Source organism: Psittacula echo (genome assembly GCF_963264785.1).
Source record: "Psittacula echo genome assembly, chromosome: 8".
Taxonomy (NCBI): Eukaryota; Metazoa; Chordata; class Aves; order Psittaciformes; family Psittacidae; genus Psittacula; species Psittacula echo.
In genome coordinates this window covers 24,388,259-24,401,776 of record NC_137744.1, presented here as the reverse complement: position 1 = coordinate 24,401,776, position 13,518 = coordinate 24,388,259, and the positions used below count along the sequence as shown (strand labels likewise).

The 13,518-nt window shown below is 63.6% G+C and overlaps 3 protein-coding genes across 8 annotated transcripts in view; 2 read left to right on the top strand and 1 right to left on the bottom strand.

Annotated features, from left to right (window-relative positions):
- Positions 1-829, bottom strand: part of MED12 (mediator complex subunit 12) — a 35,893-nt gene extending 35,064 nt beyond the window's left edge. For 3 of the 6 annotated variants that reach the window (XM_080624966.1, XM_080624967.1, XM_080624970.1), the window contains exons 1-2: positions 589-829; positions 156-260 (exon numbers count right to left, since the gene is read on the bottom strand). In XM_080624966.1, the coding sequence (XP_080481092.1) occupies positions 156-260; positions 589-687 (204 nt within the window). In that variant the 5' untranslated portion in view covers positions 688-829. The remainder of the gene's footprint in view (positions 1-155; positions 261-588) is intronic. The other 3 variants (XM_080624965.1, XM_080624968.1, XM_080624969.1) reach the window with 1 other exon arrangement.
- A 761-nt stretch (positions 830-1,590) lies between these two features.
- Positions 1,591-5,487, top strand: IL2RG (interleukin 2 receptor subunit gamma). Its single transcript, XM_080625001.1, has 8 exons — positions 1,591-1,700; positions 3,452-3,542; positions 3,760-3,944; positions 4,106-4,248; positions 4,343-4,505; positions 4,642-4,750; positions 4,819-4,903; positions 5,005-5,487. The coding sequence occupies exons 1-8, from the start codon at positions 1,619-1,621 to the stop codon at positions 5,206-5,208; spliced, it is 1,062 nt and encodes a 353-aa protein (XP_080481127.1). The 5' UTR covers positions 1,591-1,618; the 3' UTR covers positions 5,209-5,487.
- Positions 5,488-6,166: 679 nt separating this feature from the next.
- On the top strand, positions 6,167-11,830 carry LOC308224759 (sestrin-3-like). Its single transcript, XM_080624948.1, has 9 exons — positions 6,167-6,294; positions 8,575-8,778; positions 8,961-9,143; positions 9,259-9,495; positions 9,576-9,687; positions 9,795-9,913; positions 10,284-10,474; positions 10,763-10,907; positions 11,441-11,830. Exons 1-9 carry the CDS (start codon positions 6,229-6,231, stop codon positions 11,528-11,530), a joined length of 1,347 nt encoding a protein of 448 aa, XP_080481074.1. The 5' UTR covers positions 6,167-6,228; the 3' UTR covers positions 11,531-11,830.
- Positions 11,831-13,518: the final 1,688 nt, after the last annotated feature.

Here is a 13,518-nt window from a genome sequence, read left to right as displayed (position 1 = left end):
GAGAGAGTTAGGTCCTGAGATACTCATCCTGAAGGGAAGGGTCTCCTGGGCCTGGACACCAGGAAGGAACGAGCCCCAGCACTGTCCAGGACCCAGCAGCCTACCCGCACAGGCACCAGGGGCTGCCGAGTCCCCACCGCCCGCCCGGTGCTTACCTTTGCCGGGTTGAAGTTGACATTTTTGGCACTGCCGTGCTCGTCCCCGGAGACCGCCGGCTGGTTGTTGAAGCCTTGCTTGACGTTCAGCGCAGTCAGCTCGTCCTGCGAGGGAAGCGCGGTCAGCAGGGCCCGCGGAGGCCCCTCCGCACCCCACGGCCGCGGCGGCTCGGCCAGCGTGGGGCCGAAGCAAGGCGAGGGCCCGGCGGATCCCGGCCTCCCCCAGACTCCCGGTGGCAGGCAGCGCCCCTGCCGAGCGCTGGGACAGGGGAACCCCGGCTTCCCGGGACAGGGGAACCCCGGCTTCCCGGGACAGGCCCGGCTCGCTCTCGCCCAACCACCACGGGGACGGCCGCGGGGCTCCTCACCCAGCCCCACCCCTGCCGCGGGCTGCAGGCATGACCCCCGGCCCCGCGCCCCGGGACCCCCGCACCTCCTTCTGCTTGGGGTCCTGTGGGTACACGTCGGGCGGGCCGAGGCGCGGGCGCTTCAGCGGGCGGTGCTCGTAGCTGAGGACGCCAAAGGCCGCCATCCCGGGCCGGCGCGGCCACTACAAGGGCCGCGGGGGCCACCCGCGCCTGCGCCCTGTGCCGGGGACGCCCGAGCGCTGCCGGAGAAGCCCGAGTGCCGCGACGCTGTCACAAGCGCTCCGAGAGGAGCCGGAACAGCCCGAAGCTGCGCCGAGGAAAGACGAAAAGTCCCAGGCGCCACAGGGCAGGTCCCGAGCCTGCGCCGAGCGGAGGCGGAAAGTGCCGAAGAATCACGGGGCCGCCCGAGGAGCGCTGCGCCGGTGGAGCGCCGGGCTGAGGTCACGTGGTAGCACCCGGTTACCGCCATCCTGCTCCCGCGGACCCCAAAGCCCGGGACATCCCCCATAGCCCCGACACCCCCCATAGCCCCGGACACCCCTCATAGCCCCGGACACCGCACACCACCACCGACGCCCCCGAGCACACCCCCGTGGCTGTGCTGGTGAGAGTTCTCCCGTCACTGCTCATCACTGCCACCACCACTACGCGCCACGACAGCCCCCTGTAACTGCCCCCTGCTCCTGCAGCTGCTTCTGTGAGTCCCTTGGTGCCTGCCCCGGCACCGCCCCAGTGACTGTGAGTGCTGCCCAGTCCCCGGGAGCCCAGCCCAGGATGCCCATGGGCGGGCTGTGGGTCACGATCTCCACACTGATTCTGCTCTTGGGGAACAGAGCTCGTGGGGTGAGCCGTGGGGACATGGCAGCATGAGCTAGTGGCGCACAGAGGGGTGAGCTGTGGGGCCTGGGCAGGAAGGGTGGCGAGGCCCCAGTGTGATGGGTGCTCAGGCCCTGTTGGAGTGAGCCGTGTTTCCCACAAGAGTCACCCGTGGGGCGGTGCCATGGGGCAGGAAGCGGTGTGGGTGCGGAAGTGGCAGCCCTGCGTGGTGGGCTGTGCGCAGAGGCTGCTCGCACTCCTCCTGTGGCTCACCCCACCATGGCAATGCTCAGCGCCTTCCTTGGCTCTGTTCTCCTCTTTGGGCTGGGCACCTACCTTGCTGCTGCCCACAGCCCCCCAGGTAAGTGGGCACATGGGCCCTGGCAGAGGGCTGGAGGCTGTGGTTGCCACATGGGTGGTGGGGCTGGGGGATGTTGGTCCCTGGTGACCCTGAGGACAGGGTGTGGGGCTGTGTGGGCCAGCGAGCTGCTGGGAGTAGCTGGGAATCCTGTGACTGCCCCACTGCATCCCCAGACCCCCAGCACCTTGATGGCCCCTTGAGTGGGACTGCCAGGAGAGCCACGCTGTGCTTGCTCCTTCCCCAGCGCTAGAGCATGGCTGCCGGCTACCTCCTGGGCCTATGGCACTACTGGCCCCATAGCTCCTGGCCCTATGGCTCTGATGATGCTGGCCCTGTCAATGCTACAGGAGGGACACTGGCCATGGGGGTCCCCTGTGGCAGGCCGGGATGAGGGGCAGCAGCAGGACATTGATGTGCAGGTCCTATCAGCCCCATGCATCAGACAGGGAGGGCATCAGACGGTGGATCTGTGCCAGCCGCCCTTTTCATCCTGGTCTTGTCAGTGGGGCCATGCTCAGGAAGGAGACAGCGGCTGGGGACAGTGGCTCCTCTTTCCACCAGCACCTTCACCTCAGCCATGGTTTCCTAAGGAAAAGTCCACTTCTTAGCATGTGTCAGTAAAACACCAGCTTCCCACGGAGCCGCAGCCCCTCCGTATCCCTGCATCTCCTGGGCTTCCAGGAAGGTGCCCTCCATCTCCACATGCGGAAACAGCCAGAGAGCAAAGCCCGTTTGCTCCATCGTGTTGACATTACAACCCAGAAAGCCCAGCTCTGGCTTTCTCCTACCCCCATAGTGCTAACTGGTGGGTTGGACCTCACAGAACGGACCACGTGTCCCATTGCCTGAGTTTTAGGGGGAAAATACCATCTGGGAGTCCCCAGGGCACCTCTCAGCCACCAGCAGCTGCTGTGGTGCTTGCAAGGGCTCTGTGAGGTGCCTCAGTCCATTGCAGTTGCTCATTCCGCAGTGAGCTGTGCCATTGCTGCTGAAGTGGACCGCGGCGTAATGCCTGGGCAGGGACCAGCACCGCGCCGGGGGCCCCGCAGCCCCCAGCCAGCCCAGGATGTGGCTTCTGGTTGTGTATCAGGCCCAGGGCTGGCACAGCATGGTGGAAGGAGGGGGCAGAGGAGATGATGTGGGTGCCTGGGGCGGCCGCTCAGCCTCTGGCACTCACCAGTGCTTCCTATGGAGGTTGAGCCGCCAGGGTCTGTGGTGGAGAGGCTGCAGTGGGGAGCACAGCCCCATTCACCAGACACGAGGACACGTGGGCACGTGCAAGCACCCAAAAGGGTAACAGCAAGAAGAATTTAGCCAAGATGGAGACATCAGGCACAAATCCTGGAAAACCCCCAGTTTTCTCATGGGGCAATCAAAACGGGTTGGCAGGGAGGGATTTCTGTCCTGTCCCACAGTGCCAGGGGCTGTGAACAGCAGATGAAGGGAGTGGATGAAGACGTTGGGGTGAAACACCATATCCAAGCAGAGGAGCCAACAGCAGGGATGCGGCAGGGAGAGCTGTTTGGCCAGTGCTCCTCTGGAGCAGGATGCAGGGCATCGCCAACACATCCTGTGTGATAGGGATGGTGGGGGCCCGGCGCTGTGGGCTGGGAAGAGCCAGGCTCGCTTGGCTTACGTGGAGGAAAGCTGAGGGGATGTGGAGGGCCTCTTGGCCAGTGCCGTGTCTGCCCAGTGCGCCCCTGGCCCGGCCACCCACCACCACAGTGCCCAACAGTGCCTGTCCCTTGCAGGGGTGGAGTGTGTCCTCTTCAACGAGGAGTACATGACCTGCACATGGGGGAGCAGAGAGACGCTCACAGCCAACTACTCCCTCTACTACTGGTAGGTGCCACTGCCCCACGGCCAGCCCCACAGCAGGGTGCCCAGCAGTGGGTCCCTGCATAGGAGGCTCCTGCCAGCGTTGCTGGTCCCAGCAACAGCCTGCTCCCCTTCTCAGAGTGGCGCACGCTCTGTCCCCAGAGCAAGAGGGGTGGAATGTGCTGGGGAGGGCTGGGGCATGCAGGGTCTTGGGGAGCTCTGGTAACCTGCTGTGGCACAGGTACGAGAAAACATCCCCTGTGGTGGAGTGCAAGCACTACCTGCAGGACCATGGCATCAGCGTTGGCTGCCGCTTCAGTCAGAATGAGATCATCCAGTTCCAGCCTTTCCATGTTCTCCTCAATGCCAGTCTCGGCAGCAGGACCCTGAAGATACTCAGCAAACGCATGGAGCTGCAGGACCTGGGTATGGAGGGGTGGGGGGCACACACTCTCCTCTGTGGGGCTGCTGCAGGGGGCAGGAGCTGGGCTGTGGGTCTCCAGGGCTGCCCCATTATGTCCCAGTTGGCGTTCGGGCCACTGGGGCATGGGGAACGGCACTCACTGGGCATCAGCTGTGCCTTGCAGTGAAACCAGAGGCACCCGTCAACCTGACCATCCACAATGTGAGCAACAACCAGCTGCAGCTGACCTGGAGCTCCCCATACCCCAAAGCCCAGTGCCTGGAGCACGCTGTCAAGTACAAGAGCAACAAGGACACCAGCTGGACGGTGAGAGCCCCCAGGATGCAACCACTGTGCCTGGGGACCAGCCATGCACCACAGCAGTGCTGGCCCTCACCACACGGCCCACGTCTCCCTGCAGGAGCATCGGGTGAATGGAGACATGTTCTCCTTCCCCAGCATGGACCATGAGAAGTACTACACCTTCTACGTGCGCAGCAAGATCAACAGCTACTGCGGCAGCACCCAGCTTTGGAGTGAATGGAGCGTCCCTGTGGTCTGGGGCAACAACTCCACCAGCAAGGGTAGGTCCTGAGTGCTGCAGTGGGGCAGGGTGGGCTGGCAGATGGTTGGGATTGGCAGGCAAGGGCCACCATCATGCCCACCCCACTGCCATGGTGGTGCACCAGCGTGGGGCCATGTCAGCACGGCTCTTTCCAGGCACAGCAGAGGAGCAGCTACACTGGTTCTGGATACATACAGTCTTAGTCCCCATTGCCTCCTGCTTGATCTTGCTGGTCCTTGTCATCCTGCTGGTGCGCATGGAAAGGTGAGTGGGGGGGGCTGATGGGAGGCAGCCTCGCTGGGGCTCTTCTCCAACACGTCTGTCCCGCGCAGGGTGTGGGTCATCCTCATGCCCCGGATCCCCAACCCCAGCAAGAACTTTGATGAGCTCTTCATCACCCACAATGGCAACTTCCAGGTAAGACATCTGCAGGCAGCCCTGCCTTAGGCTCATCCCTGCCCTGCAGGCTGGGGCCGCGCTGGCTGGTGGCTCTTCTTACCCTACTCTGCTTCCTGCAGGAATGGGCTGGAGTCCCCAAAGATGTCGTGGAGAGCTTCAAGCCCAACTACAGCGAGAACATCTGCTATGTGAGTGAGCTGCCCTCCAACAACAGCTACGAGTCCCTTTGGGAGAGCAGCAACGACCCCCCATCTGCGGTGCCTGAGGCCCCGGCCCCCCGGCATGAGCACAACCCCTACAAGAACAGCTACATGGGAGTGTGACGTGCCGCTGCACCCTGCAGTCTGAACCCTGCTGCTCTGCGGCCCTTGCTACCTGCTCACACCTAATGCCTGGGATCCCCAGCCCTGCTCCCTGCCACAGCCCCAGTGACCCAGCAGCTGCAGGGTGCGGGGTGAGCACCAGCAGCACCGCACAGTGCAGTGTGTGTCCTGCACGGTGCTCAGTGTGCGGTGCACAGCACCATGGGTGTGCTATTTTGTAGAGTCATAAAGTCAACCAGCTTGGAACAGCCCTTTAAGCTCCTCCAGTCCAACCCTTACCCCAGCACTGCCAAGGCCACCACTAACCCATGGCACTGAGGCCTCGTCTCCACGGGCTGTGAACACTTGCAGGGACGGTGACTGCAGCCCTGCCCTGGGCAGCCTGTTCCAATGCCTGAGCACCCTCTGGGGCAGGAATTGTTCCTCAGCTCCATCTAAACCTGCCCTGGTGCAGCTTGAGGCCGGTTCCTCTTGTCCCATCCCTTGTTCCTTGGGAGCAGAGCCCAGCCCCTCCCGGCTCCATCCTCCTGTCAGTTGCTGTATGGGGTACACTGGGTGGTCTGTGGGTGCAGTGCCCAGAGACACGGGGAGACAGGGACTGAGGTCTATGCGAATGGCGGGACACAGGAGAGGGGTGACACCGGGACTCAGGGGTATGAGGGAAGGGGAGAGCATGAGAGTAAAGGAGCACGGGTACGGAGGGACGCGGGTACGGGGGATGCGGTGACTCGCTTACTCCAGCGGTGCCGTAGCGCCCCCCAGCGGCGAGCAGCTGCGGGTGGGCGTGTCCTCCGCGCTTGACGGACAGGTAACTTTCCGTCCCTGCCCACGTGGTTCGCCGGCTCCCGCCCCCTCGCCGCCGATTGGTGGGGCTGTGGCGGAGGCCCCGCCTCCTCGCGGCGGTGATTGGCTGAGGCGCGGCAGCTGGTACGCCCCCCGCGGCTGGGGCTACCGCGGAGCCCGGTCAGTGCTACCGGCGGCCGGGACCGGTGCCGGTTACCGGCGCGGCGCGGGCTCACCATGATCGTGTGTCCACAGAGCGTGGAGCACCCCCAAGGAAGCCGGTGCCAGCGGCTGCCGGGGCAGGTAGGACCCGCCCCGCCGCCACCGGAGCCCGTACCGGAGCACCAGGCTCGGCTCTGCTCGCCGCCACCGGCCTGGCCCGGCCGCAGCACTAGCAGGCCAGGGCATTCCCGTCCCCCGGCGGTGCTAGGCGGGGTCGGCGGGATCGCGCTCTGTCGATGCGGTGGCCAGCGGCCCGGTGCCGGTACCGGTACCGGTGCGGCAACGCTGTCCCCGTCCCCTTTGTGCGGGATGCGGGAGGCGCCGTGCCTCCATCACTGCCAATCAAACTTGTTTTTCTCTCTCCGCCTGCACTGCTCGCGCCGCTCACCGGGGGCGCTGCCGCCGCCGTCGCTCGCACAATGGGGCCCCAGTTACGGGCCGCCAGCCCCGCCGTAGGGACCCCCACCGCCGGCACTAGCAGTTTTCCCCGCCCTCGAGAACCGGGGCGGGGGGCGGACTAGGGGTGCCCGTTGCGGCCGCGTCCTCAGCGAGCATCACCGGCGGAGCCACCGGTACCAGCGGAGTCGCGGTGTCGCCTCGCGCGGGAACGGAGCCCCGGGGATGGCGAGCGGGGGACAGGCGGAGGCCGAGCCTCCCGGCCCCTCTCCCACGGCTTCCGGCGCTGCCCGTGCTCGCTCCGGGCGGAAGGGCATCCTGCCCGGTCGACACGCACGGTGCCCGGGCATCGCCGGGGCCGGGGGTGCCTGAGGGGGTTCACGGGTCTTGGGCACCGGAAGGACCCGCGGGGGCGTGAGGGATGCGCCCCCCGCTCAGCGTGCAGGGACGAGGAGGAGGAGGAGGGTTTCGGCTCGAGAGGTTGAAGAAGGTGGCCCCGGGGGCAGTGCGAGAGGCAGCACCCGCGGGGACCCCGGGCTGAGCCGTTGCCGTAGGGAGCAGGCAGGAGAGCTCAGCCGAGGTGGAGGCTGCCCTGCATCTTCCTTCATCCTCCCCTTCTAAGCCGCGTGTGCCCGGTCCCTCACTCCATCACCTGGACAAACAGCAAGGAGACCTGGAGCTATGGGCTGGGGGCATGGTTCCTTGCTGGAGATCACATTCTCCTGGGGGAGCAGGAGGGCCCCTTGCTCCCCCACCTCTGCCCACCAGGAGAAGACCAGTGGCTGTAAGTCCATAGGTGTCCTGAGGGACATTGCACCTCATGTCCATGACGTTCCACCAATGTCCTGTGCGTTTCCCTGAGCAGGGGGACTTTCACAGATCTCCTCTGGTTTGCACCTCCTCCTGTGGGACAGAGAAGCCGGTGTTCTTCACCCCTCACCATTCGAATTTGAGTTTTGTGTGCTCTTTTGGACCCATTTGGCCAGAGGGAGCAAAGAGAAAGCTCCAAATGGCATCAAGTAAATCTTTTGATCCTGAGCAATGGTGTGTTCCTCAGAATTGCAGGATGGTAGAAAACAGCCAAGAGTTTGTTCCTGCAACTGCTCCGTGCTCTGCGGGGCAGGGACAGCCCGAGGTCACCGTGGAGCAGGCGCTGGTCTCCAGCAGTGCTCCTGGTTTGCTGCTGCGATGCTGCGGTTGCCTTTGGGTGGGTGGAAGGAGGGTGACAGCAGTGTCAGTGGGGCCAGTTGCTCTCAGGAGAGATTTGGGTTTGAGCCTGGGAGGGGAGGAGCAGCCGCTGCACCCGAGGGTGCTGCCCAGCCTCAGGAGCGGTGGCTTCTGTGTCGTGGGGTTAGTGGCTGGGCTGCAGGCACAGACCCGCTGTTGGGTGGGAGGTTGGAGCACAGCTGTGGGGCCGCAGGAGCTGCCTGGGTGCACGTCCCTGCTCTCTGCTCCGGCCACCCTCTCTGTGGTGCTGGGGCCATGGATGGACGCCCCTTGCCACGTTCCCACCTGTGTTTTCACTGGTGATTGGGTCTCGTGTGCTGCAGGACCTGCATGGGGAGTGCAGTGTGCTCCTGACCATATGGTGGGTGTCAAGACCTCGCTTCCCCCTTGGCTTTCCAGTTCAGGGGCCCGAGAGGTTGGTGCTGGTGGGAAGGGTGATGGGATGCTCCATCCTAGGAGGCCTTGCCTTTGCCTCAGCCTGCAAGAAAACATCAGTCATGGTTTGCCCATTGCTCTCCAGGCAGCGCCCTCTCCTTGGCAGAGACCTCCCTGTGTTTCTTGCAGTCTCCTGCTAGCAGTGACTGCGCCAAGCAGTGCCCAGCTCCACTGCCCTCTGACCTGATGGTGTCCCTCTGGGAGCACCAAGCCAGGAGAGGGAATCCCAGCCCCTCGCAGAGCCTGGGCCCGGCTGGGGTGCGCTGCTGCTGCGGGAAGAGCTCAGCGGAGTGTTCCCCACAGGTAGTGAAGATGTCCAGCAGCGATCCCGAGCGGCCCCAGCTCCTTTTCGTGAAGGTGTTGGCGAGCTGGGGGCGGCTGGAGGCAGTGACCCAGCAGATGGGCTACCACCCACAGTACCTTGACAGCTTCCTCAAGATGCAGCACTACCTGATGCACATGGATGGGCCACTGCCCTTTGACTGCCGGCACTACATCGCCATCATGGTGAGTGCTGCCAGGACTGCCCGGGGACACGAGGGGCTCCCTGCTCCCCTTCGCCAGGGAGCCTGTGCTCAGGCTCCTCTGCAGAGGCCGCAGTCAGGGTGTGCCAGGGCTGGGGGAGGTGGGTGCGGGGCCCCAGGGTGCTGGTCCTGCCGTGCTGCCCCGGTGACGTTCTGCTCCTGCAGGCAGCCGCCCGGCACCAGTGCCGGTACCTGGTGAACCTGCACGTGCTGCAGTTCCTGCGTGCAGGGGGAGATCCCCAGTGGCTGCGTGGCCTCGACTTCATCCCCCCAAAACTCCGCAACCTCAATGAGATCAACAAGATCCTGGCACACCGGCCGTGGCTCATCACCAAGGAGCACATCGAGGTATTGGCAGAGGGGCTGTCAGATAGGGACAGGGCAGCGGCAGGGACAGCAGCATCCGCCCGGGGGGGCTGGCACCCTGCCTGTGTCCAATGGCTGGTCTGTCTGTGTCCTGCAGAAGCTGCTGAAGATCAGTGAGTGGAGCTGGTCGCTGGCAGAGCTGGTGCATGCCGTTGTCCTCCTGGCCCACTGCCATGCACTTGCCAGCTTCGTGTTTGGCTGTGGCTGTGAGCAGGACGAGGGGCCGGGGGGTCGGGGCGTGCTGAAGCCTTTGTCCCCTGGGAACCAGTGCTTCTGCGAAGCCACCACTGGCAACAGCTGCAGCCAGGAGCTGCTGCGCACCAGCCGCAAGCGGGTGAGCCCTTGAGGTGGGTGCATGGGGGCCAGGGCTGTGGCCAGGGCTGCTGCCCTCACCCCAGACCTGTGTCTGTGCAGTCCTTGGACTCCTGCATGGAGCTGGATTCCCTCCGGGAACGCATGCAGCGGATCCACATGGAGACAGAGGGCAGGGAGGAGACCAGGCTGCTGCAGCAGGACCGAGAGGAAGGTGAGAGGCACGAGTGGAAGTGGGTGTACAGGGTGGGAGCTCGGTGGGGAGGAGCGGCAGGGCTGAGCATCGGGCTGCCCCATCCGCGGGGCTCTCCCCTCTCTCAGATGCCGACGGGGCAGTCACCAGTGCTGCCAACCTCGCGTGCTACATGCAGGACCCTGACTTTGGGTACCAGGACTTTGCCCGGCGTGATGAGGATCAGACGCAGGTATTCAGAGTCCAGGTGAGGTTCTTGCTCTTCCCGCCTCTCCCGTCCTCCCTGTGGCTGCAGGGTGCCTGTCCAGCACACATCTGGCACAGCTGCTTTGGTACCGTGTCTGTGCAGGGAAGCTCAGCTCTGAGAGGGGTCTGGCCCCGTGAGCCCTGGGGAGAGGGAGGGGACCAGGGGCTCCTGTCCCCCAGGACTGCTGATTCCTTCCCATTTCACCAGGTTCAAAACCTGCCTGATGAGGGATGTTGTGGTTTGTGGCAAACCATGCCCAGAGCAAACTTACTGAATTCTGCTGCATCCTGAGGTCTCCAGCCCTTTGCTCCTGGAAACACGCTCCAGGATCCTATTTGCAGTTGTAAAAGGCTCTTGCTGTGCTCAACAGGATTACTCCTGGGAAGACCACGGCTTCTCACTGGTCAACCGCCTCTACTCTGACATTGGGCATCTCCTGGACGAGAAGTTTCGTATGGTGGATGGTCTGCAAAGCAGCACCATGGCCAAGCGGCAAGGCTGCGAACCCTCGGTCTTCAAGCGAGGCATCTGGAACTACATCCACTGCATGTTTGGCATTAGGTAGGGAAACCAACCTCGTGCTCACAGGCAGGAACCGAGCTCAGCCAGGAGGGAGGAGGGTTGGGCACTTGGCTTGTCTTGCAGATGGGCTTGGGAAAGCAGCAGAGGGGAGCTGCCTACCTGGATGAACAGGCAGGGAAGAGATGCTCAGTTTTGGCCAGGGTGCTTCAGGGTTGGGACTTCAGTGCCTGATGGCCACTGCTGTGTGCCCGTGCCCCGGCAGAGCACAGGTGAGGTGCTGCAGAGTGACATGGTGCCGGCCGCGAGTCGCCCCTCTGCTCCCTGCAGGTACGATGACTACGACTATGCAGAAGTGAATCAGCTCCTGGAGCGAGTCCTCAAAGTTTACATTAAAACTGTCACCTGCTACCCAGAGAAGACAAACTCAGAAATGTTTGACAGGTTCTGGAAGCAGTTCAAGCACAGTGAGAAGGTGGGACGGTCCTTCCAGGCCCGGTGGGCAGAGGCTGCAGGCTGAGGTGCTCGGGAAGTGTATGGGAAGCTCTTAAGACACCAAACCAGCGGGTTGGGGGGATGGAAACTATGAGGAGTTGGGGTTAGCATGGCACAGGGCTGCCCGCAGTGCGCTGAGCACAGCGGCGCTGCAGGGGCTCCAGGACCATCATCCCACCGGGGAGAGCCTCCAGCAGCTCTTGGTGCAGTGTCGGGTGCTGGGTGCTGTGCGTTGCTGGGAGGCAGCCACAGCCTGCGGGGCGCCAGGAGGAGCCCGGGGGAAGTGCTGGGAAACGCGGTGGCATTTTGTCCCGTGCCAAAAGCCTCCCTACCCCCACGGGTGCTTGCCTGCCCCGCTGCACTGTCAGCCCCCTGCCTGAGCCACTGCCTGCACCACTGCCTGCCCCGCTGCGCTGTCAGCCCCCTGCCTGAGCCACTGCCTGCACCACTGCCTGCCCCGCTGCGCTGTCTGCCCCACTGCAGTGGCCTCAACTGCTTTTGCTTGTCCCACAGGTCCACGTGAACTTGCTCATCCTGGAAGCCCGGATGCAGGCAGAGCTGCTGTATGCATTGCAGGCCATCACCCAGTACATGGTCTCCTAGGCCATGGGGAGCTGCGCTGCGGCAGGGCCGGGCAGCGTCCTCTCTCTGGACTCGTGCTGGGATGAACAGCGGGGGATTGCTCAATTTAGTTTACTTGACTGTCTTGTTCCCTTTTCCCCCTTGTGGGGCTCACTGAGTGGCCCCATTACGTGCAATTACCAAACTGTGAGGCAAGTCCGTGCTGCTGAGATGTTGGTGTGATCCTGGAGACTTGACCCTGCCCGAGGACGACTGCCAAAGACACGGGGCAGGGCGAGGCGGGGAGGGACCGGGGCTGCGGCGGGAGCAGAAGTTCCTCGCCTGGGCACCGTGGGCAGGGAGGGCAGAGCTGCTCCCCCTGCGCCGCTCAGGAGCCGCCCCAGCGCGGGGCAGCTCACGGGGGGGCAGCCGGGGCGGGCAGGGGCTGTGCTGGCGCCTTGCCCGTGCTGCCTGCGAGGTGGAGGAGAGCTCCGGGCTGGGAGGCTCCTGCTGGCGCCCCCGTGCTCTGCCTTCGCTGCTGGGGGTGAGGTCTCTGACAGCGCTCGGGCGCTGGAGATCGCTGCAGGAGGCTTTGGGCAGCTCCTGCGAGGGAAGCTTGCCCCGAAGCCTCCCCTCTGCCCACCATCAGCAGAGGGGCCGGAGGAACGAGGGAGGCTTCTGAGTTAATGTGACGTGTGTGTGGTTAGCACCACCCGAGGGTGAAGTCCGAAGCCTGGTCACTTGCTGCTTAACCTCGTGGTGCAGGAGCACGGTGTGAGCTGCAGCAGCATCTCCTTGACCCTGGGCTGGGGGGCTCCCTGGGGTGGCACCAACCCATGTGAATGGAGACAGCTCCTTCCCCAGCCTCGCCCTCTGCCCACGGGCACAAGCGTGCACCCCCCCCGCTGCTCCCCACTTGTGCCACAGCCCCACGGTGGGAGGGTTGAGGGGTCCAGCATGGAGGGCAGCCACAGCGGGGGGCAAGGCCATGGGAGAACCTGAGCTCCACACTTGTCGCTGCACTCAACACGTTTACTGTGTAAAGGTAGGGGGAGAAAACCTTATGTATGGAAGCTACAGAAAATAAGCCTATTTTTGCTATAAATACATTATGTTTGACATGGCTGTGTGCTTCATTTCTACCAAATGCTGGGGAGAGTTCCTGCTCATGGTTCAGTGCCGCAGCCTCACTGCTCTGCCCTTGCAAAGCAGCGCTATCCCCACAGGGCTGGAGGGCATGCACAGGAGCCAGCTCCCGGGAGGGGTGAGCCCTTCAGAAGGGAGCAGTGCAGTCCCAGCCAGCTCTGCTGGCAGCAGCAGCATGGTGCTGGCTGGGGCCAAGGGCTGCCCAGCCCCAGGACATCATAAAATCATAGAATCCCCAGCCTGGTTTGGGTTGAAGGGACCTTAAAGCTCCTCCAGCTCCAACCCCTGCCACGGGCAGGGACCCCTTCCACTGGAGCAGCTTGCTCCAAGCCCCTGTGTCCAACCTGGCCTTGAGCACTGCGAGGGATGGGTGCAAAGCAGGTTCCTGTTTGCCCCCATCTATGCACACAAAGGTGGCTGTGCAGGAGCCAGGGCAGCTGCCGCTTGCTCCAACTCGCAGAACAAGCACCAGCTGCAGCAGCAAGACAAAGGGCTTCACGGGGCTGTGACCCTGACGAGGACCAGGACCTTGCTGCTGGCAAGGCCAGGAGAGAGCACCAGTCCCCATTCCCAACACAAACAACTTGTCCTCTTGGGACCTCAGAGCAACCAGAAAGCAGCAGATGAAGCAACCTCCTACTTCAGAGTCACCAAAGTCACCATCACATCCCAAGCAGGTCTTGCAGCAGGCGGGTCAAGTCAGAGGGATTCTGTCACTGGAGAAGTGTTGACCAGGCATTATGGGACAGCTTGACATCCACACCAGTAACTGCAGATCAGCTTTTGAAATCCAACTTCAATGCTTTGACTCTGCCCTGCTGCCCCCTTCACTCGCTCAGACGAGGCTGTTCCCCTATTGCGCTGTGACTGGGAGGACGAGAGCT

Bases quoted from the DNA above. Each gene is read 5' to 3' on its own strand.
- IL2RG (XM_080625001.1), top strand. From the start codon at position 1,619: ATGGCAATGCTCAGCGCCTTCCTTGGCTCTGTTCTCCTCTTTGGGCTG. The intron at 3,543-3,759 runs GTAGGTGCCACT...GCTGTGGCACAG, and splicing joins AACTACTCCCTCTACTACTG to GTACGAGAAAACATCCCCTG. The intron at 4,249-4,342 runs GTGAGAGCCCCC...GTCTCCCTGCAG, and splicing joins ACAAGGACACCAGCTGGACG to GAGCATCGGGTGAATGGAGA.
- LOC308224759 (XM_080624948.1), top strand. From the start codon at position 6,229: ATGATCGTGTGTCCACAGAGCGTGGAGCACCCCCAAGGAAGCCGGTGC. The intron at 8,779-8,960 runs GTGAGTGCTGCC...CTGCTCCTGCAG, and splicing joins GGCACTACATCGCCATCATG to GCAGCCGCCCGGCACCAGTG. The intron at 10,908-11,440 runs GTGGGACGGTCC...CTTGTCCCACAG, and splicing joins AGTTCAAGCACAGTGAGAAG to GTCCACGTGAACTTGCTCAT.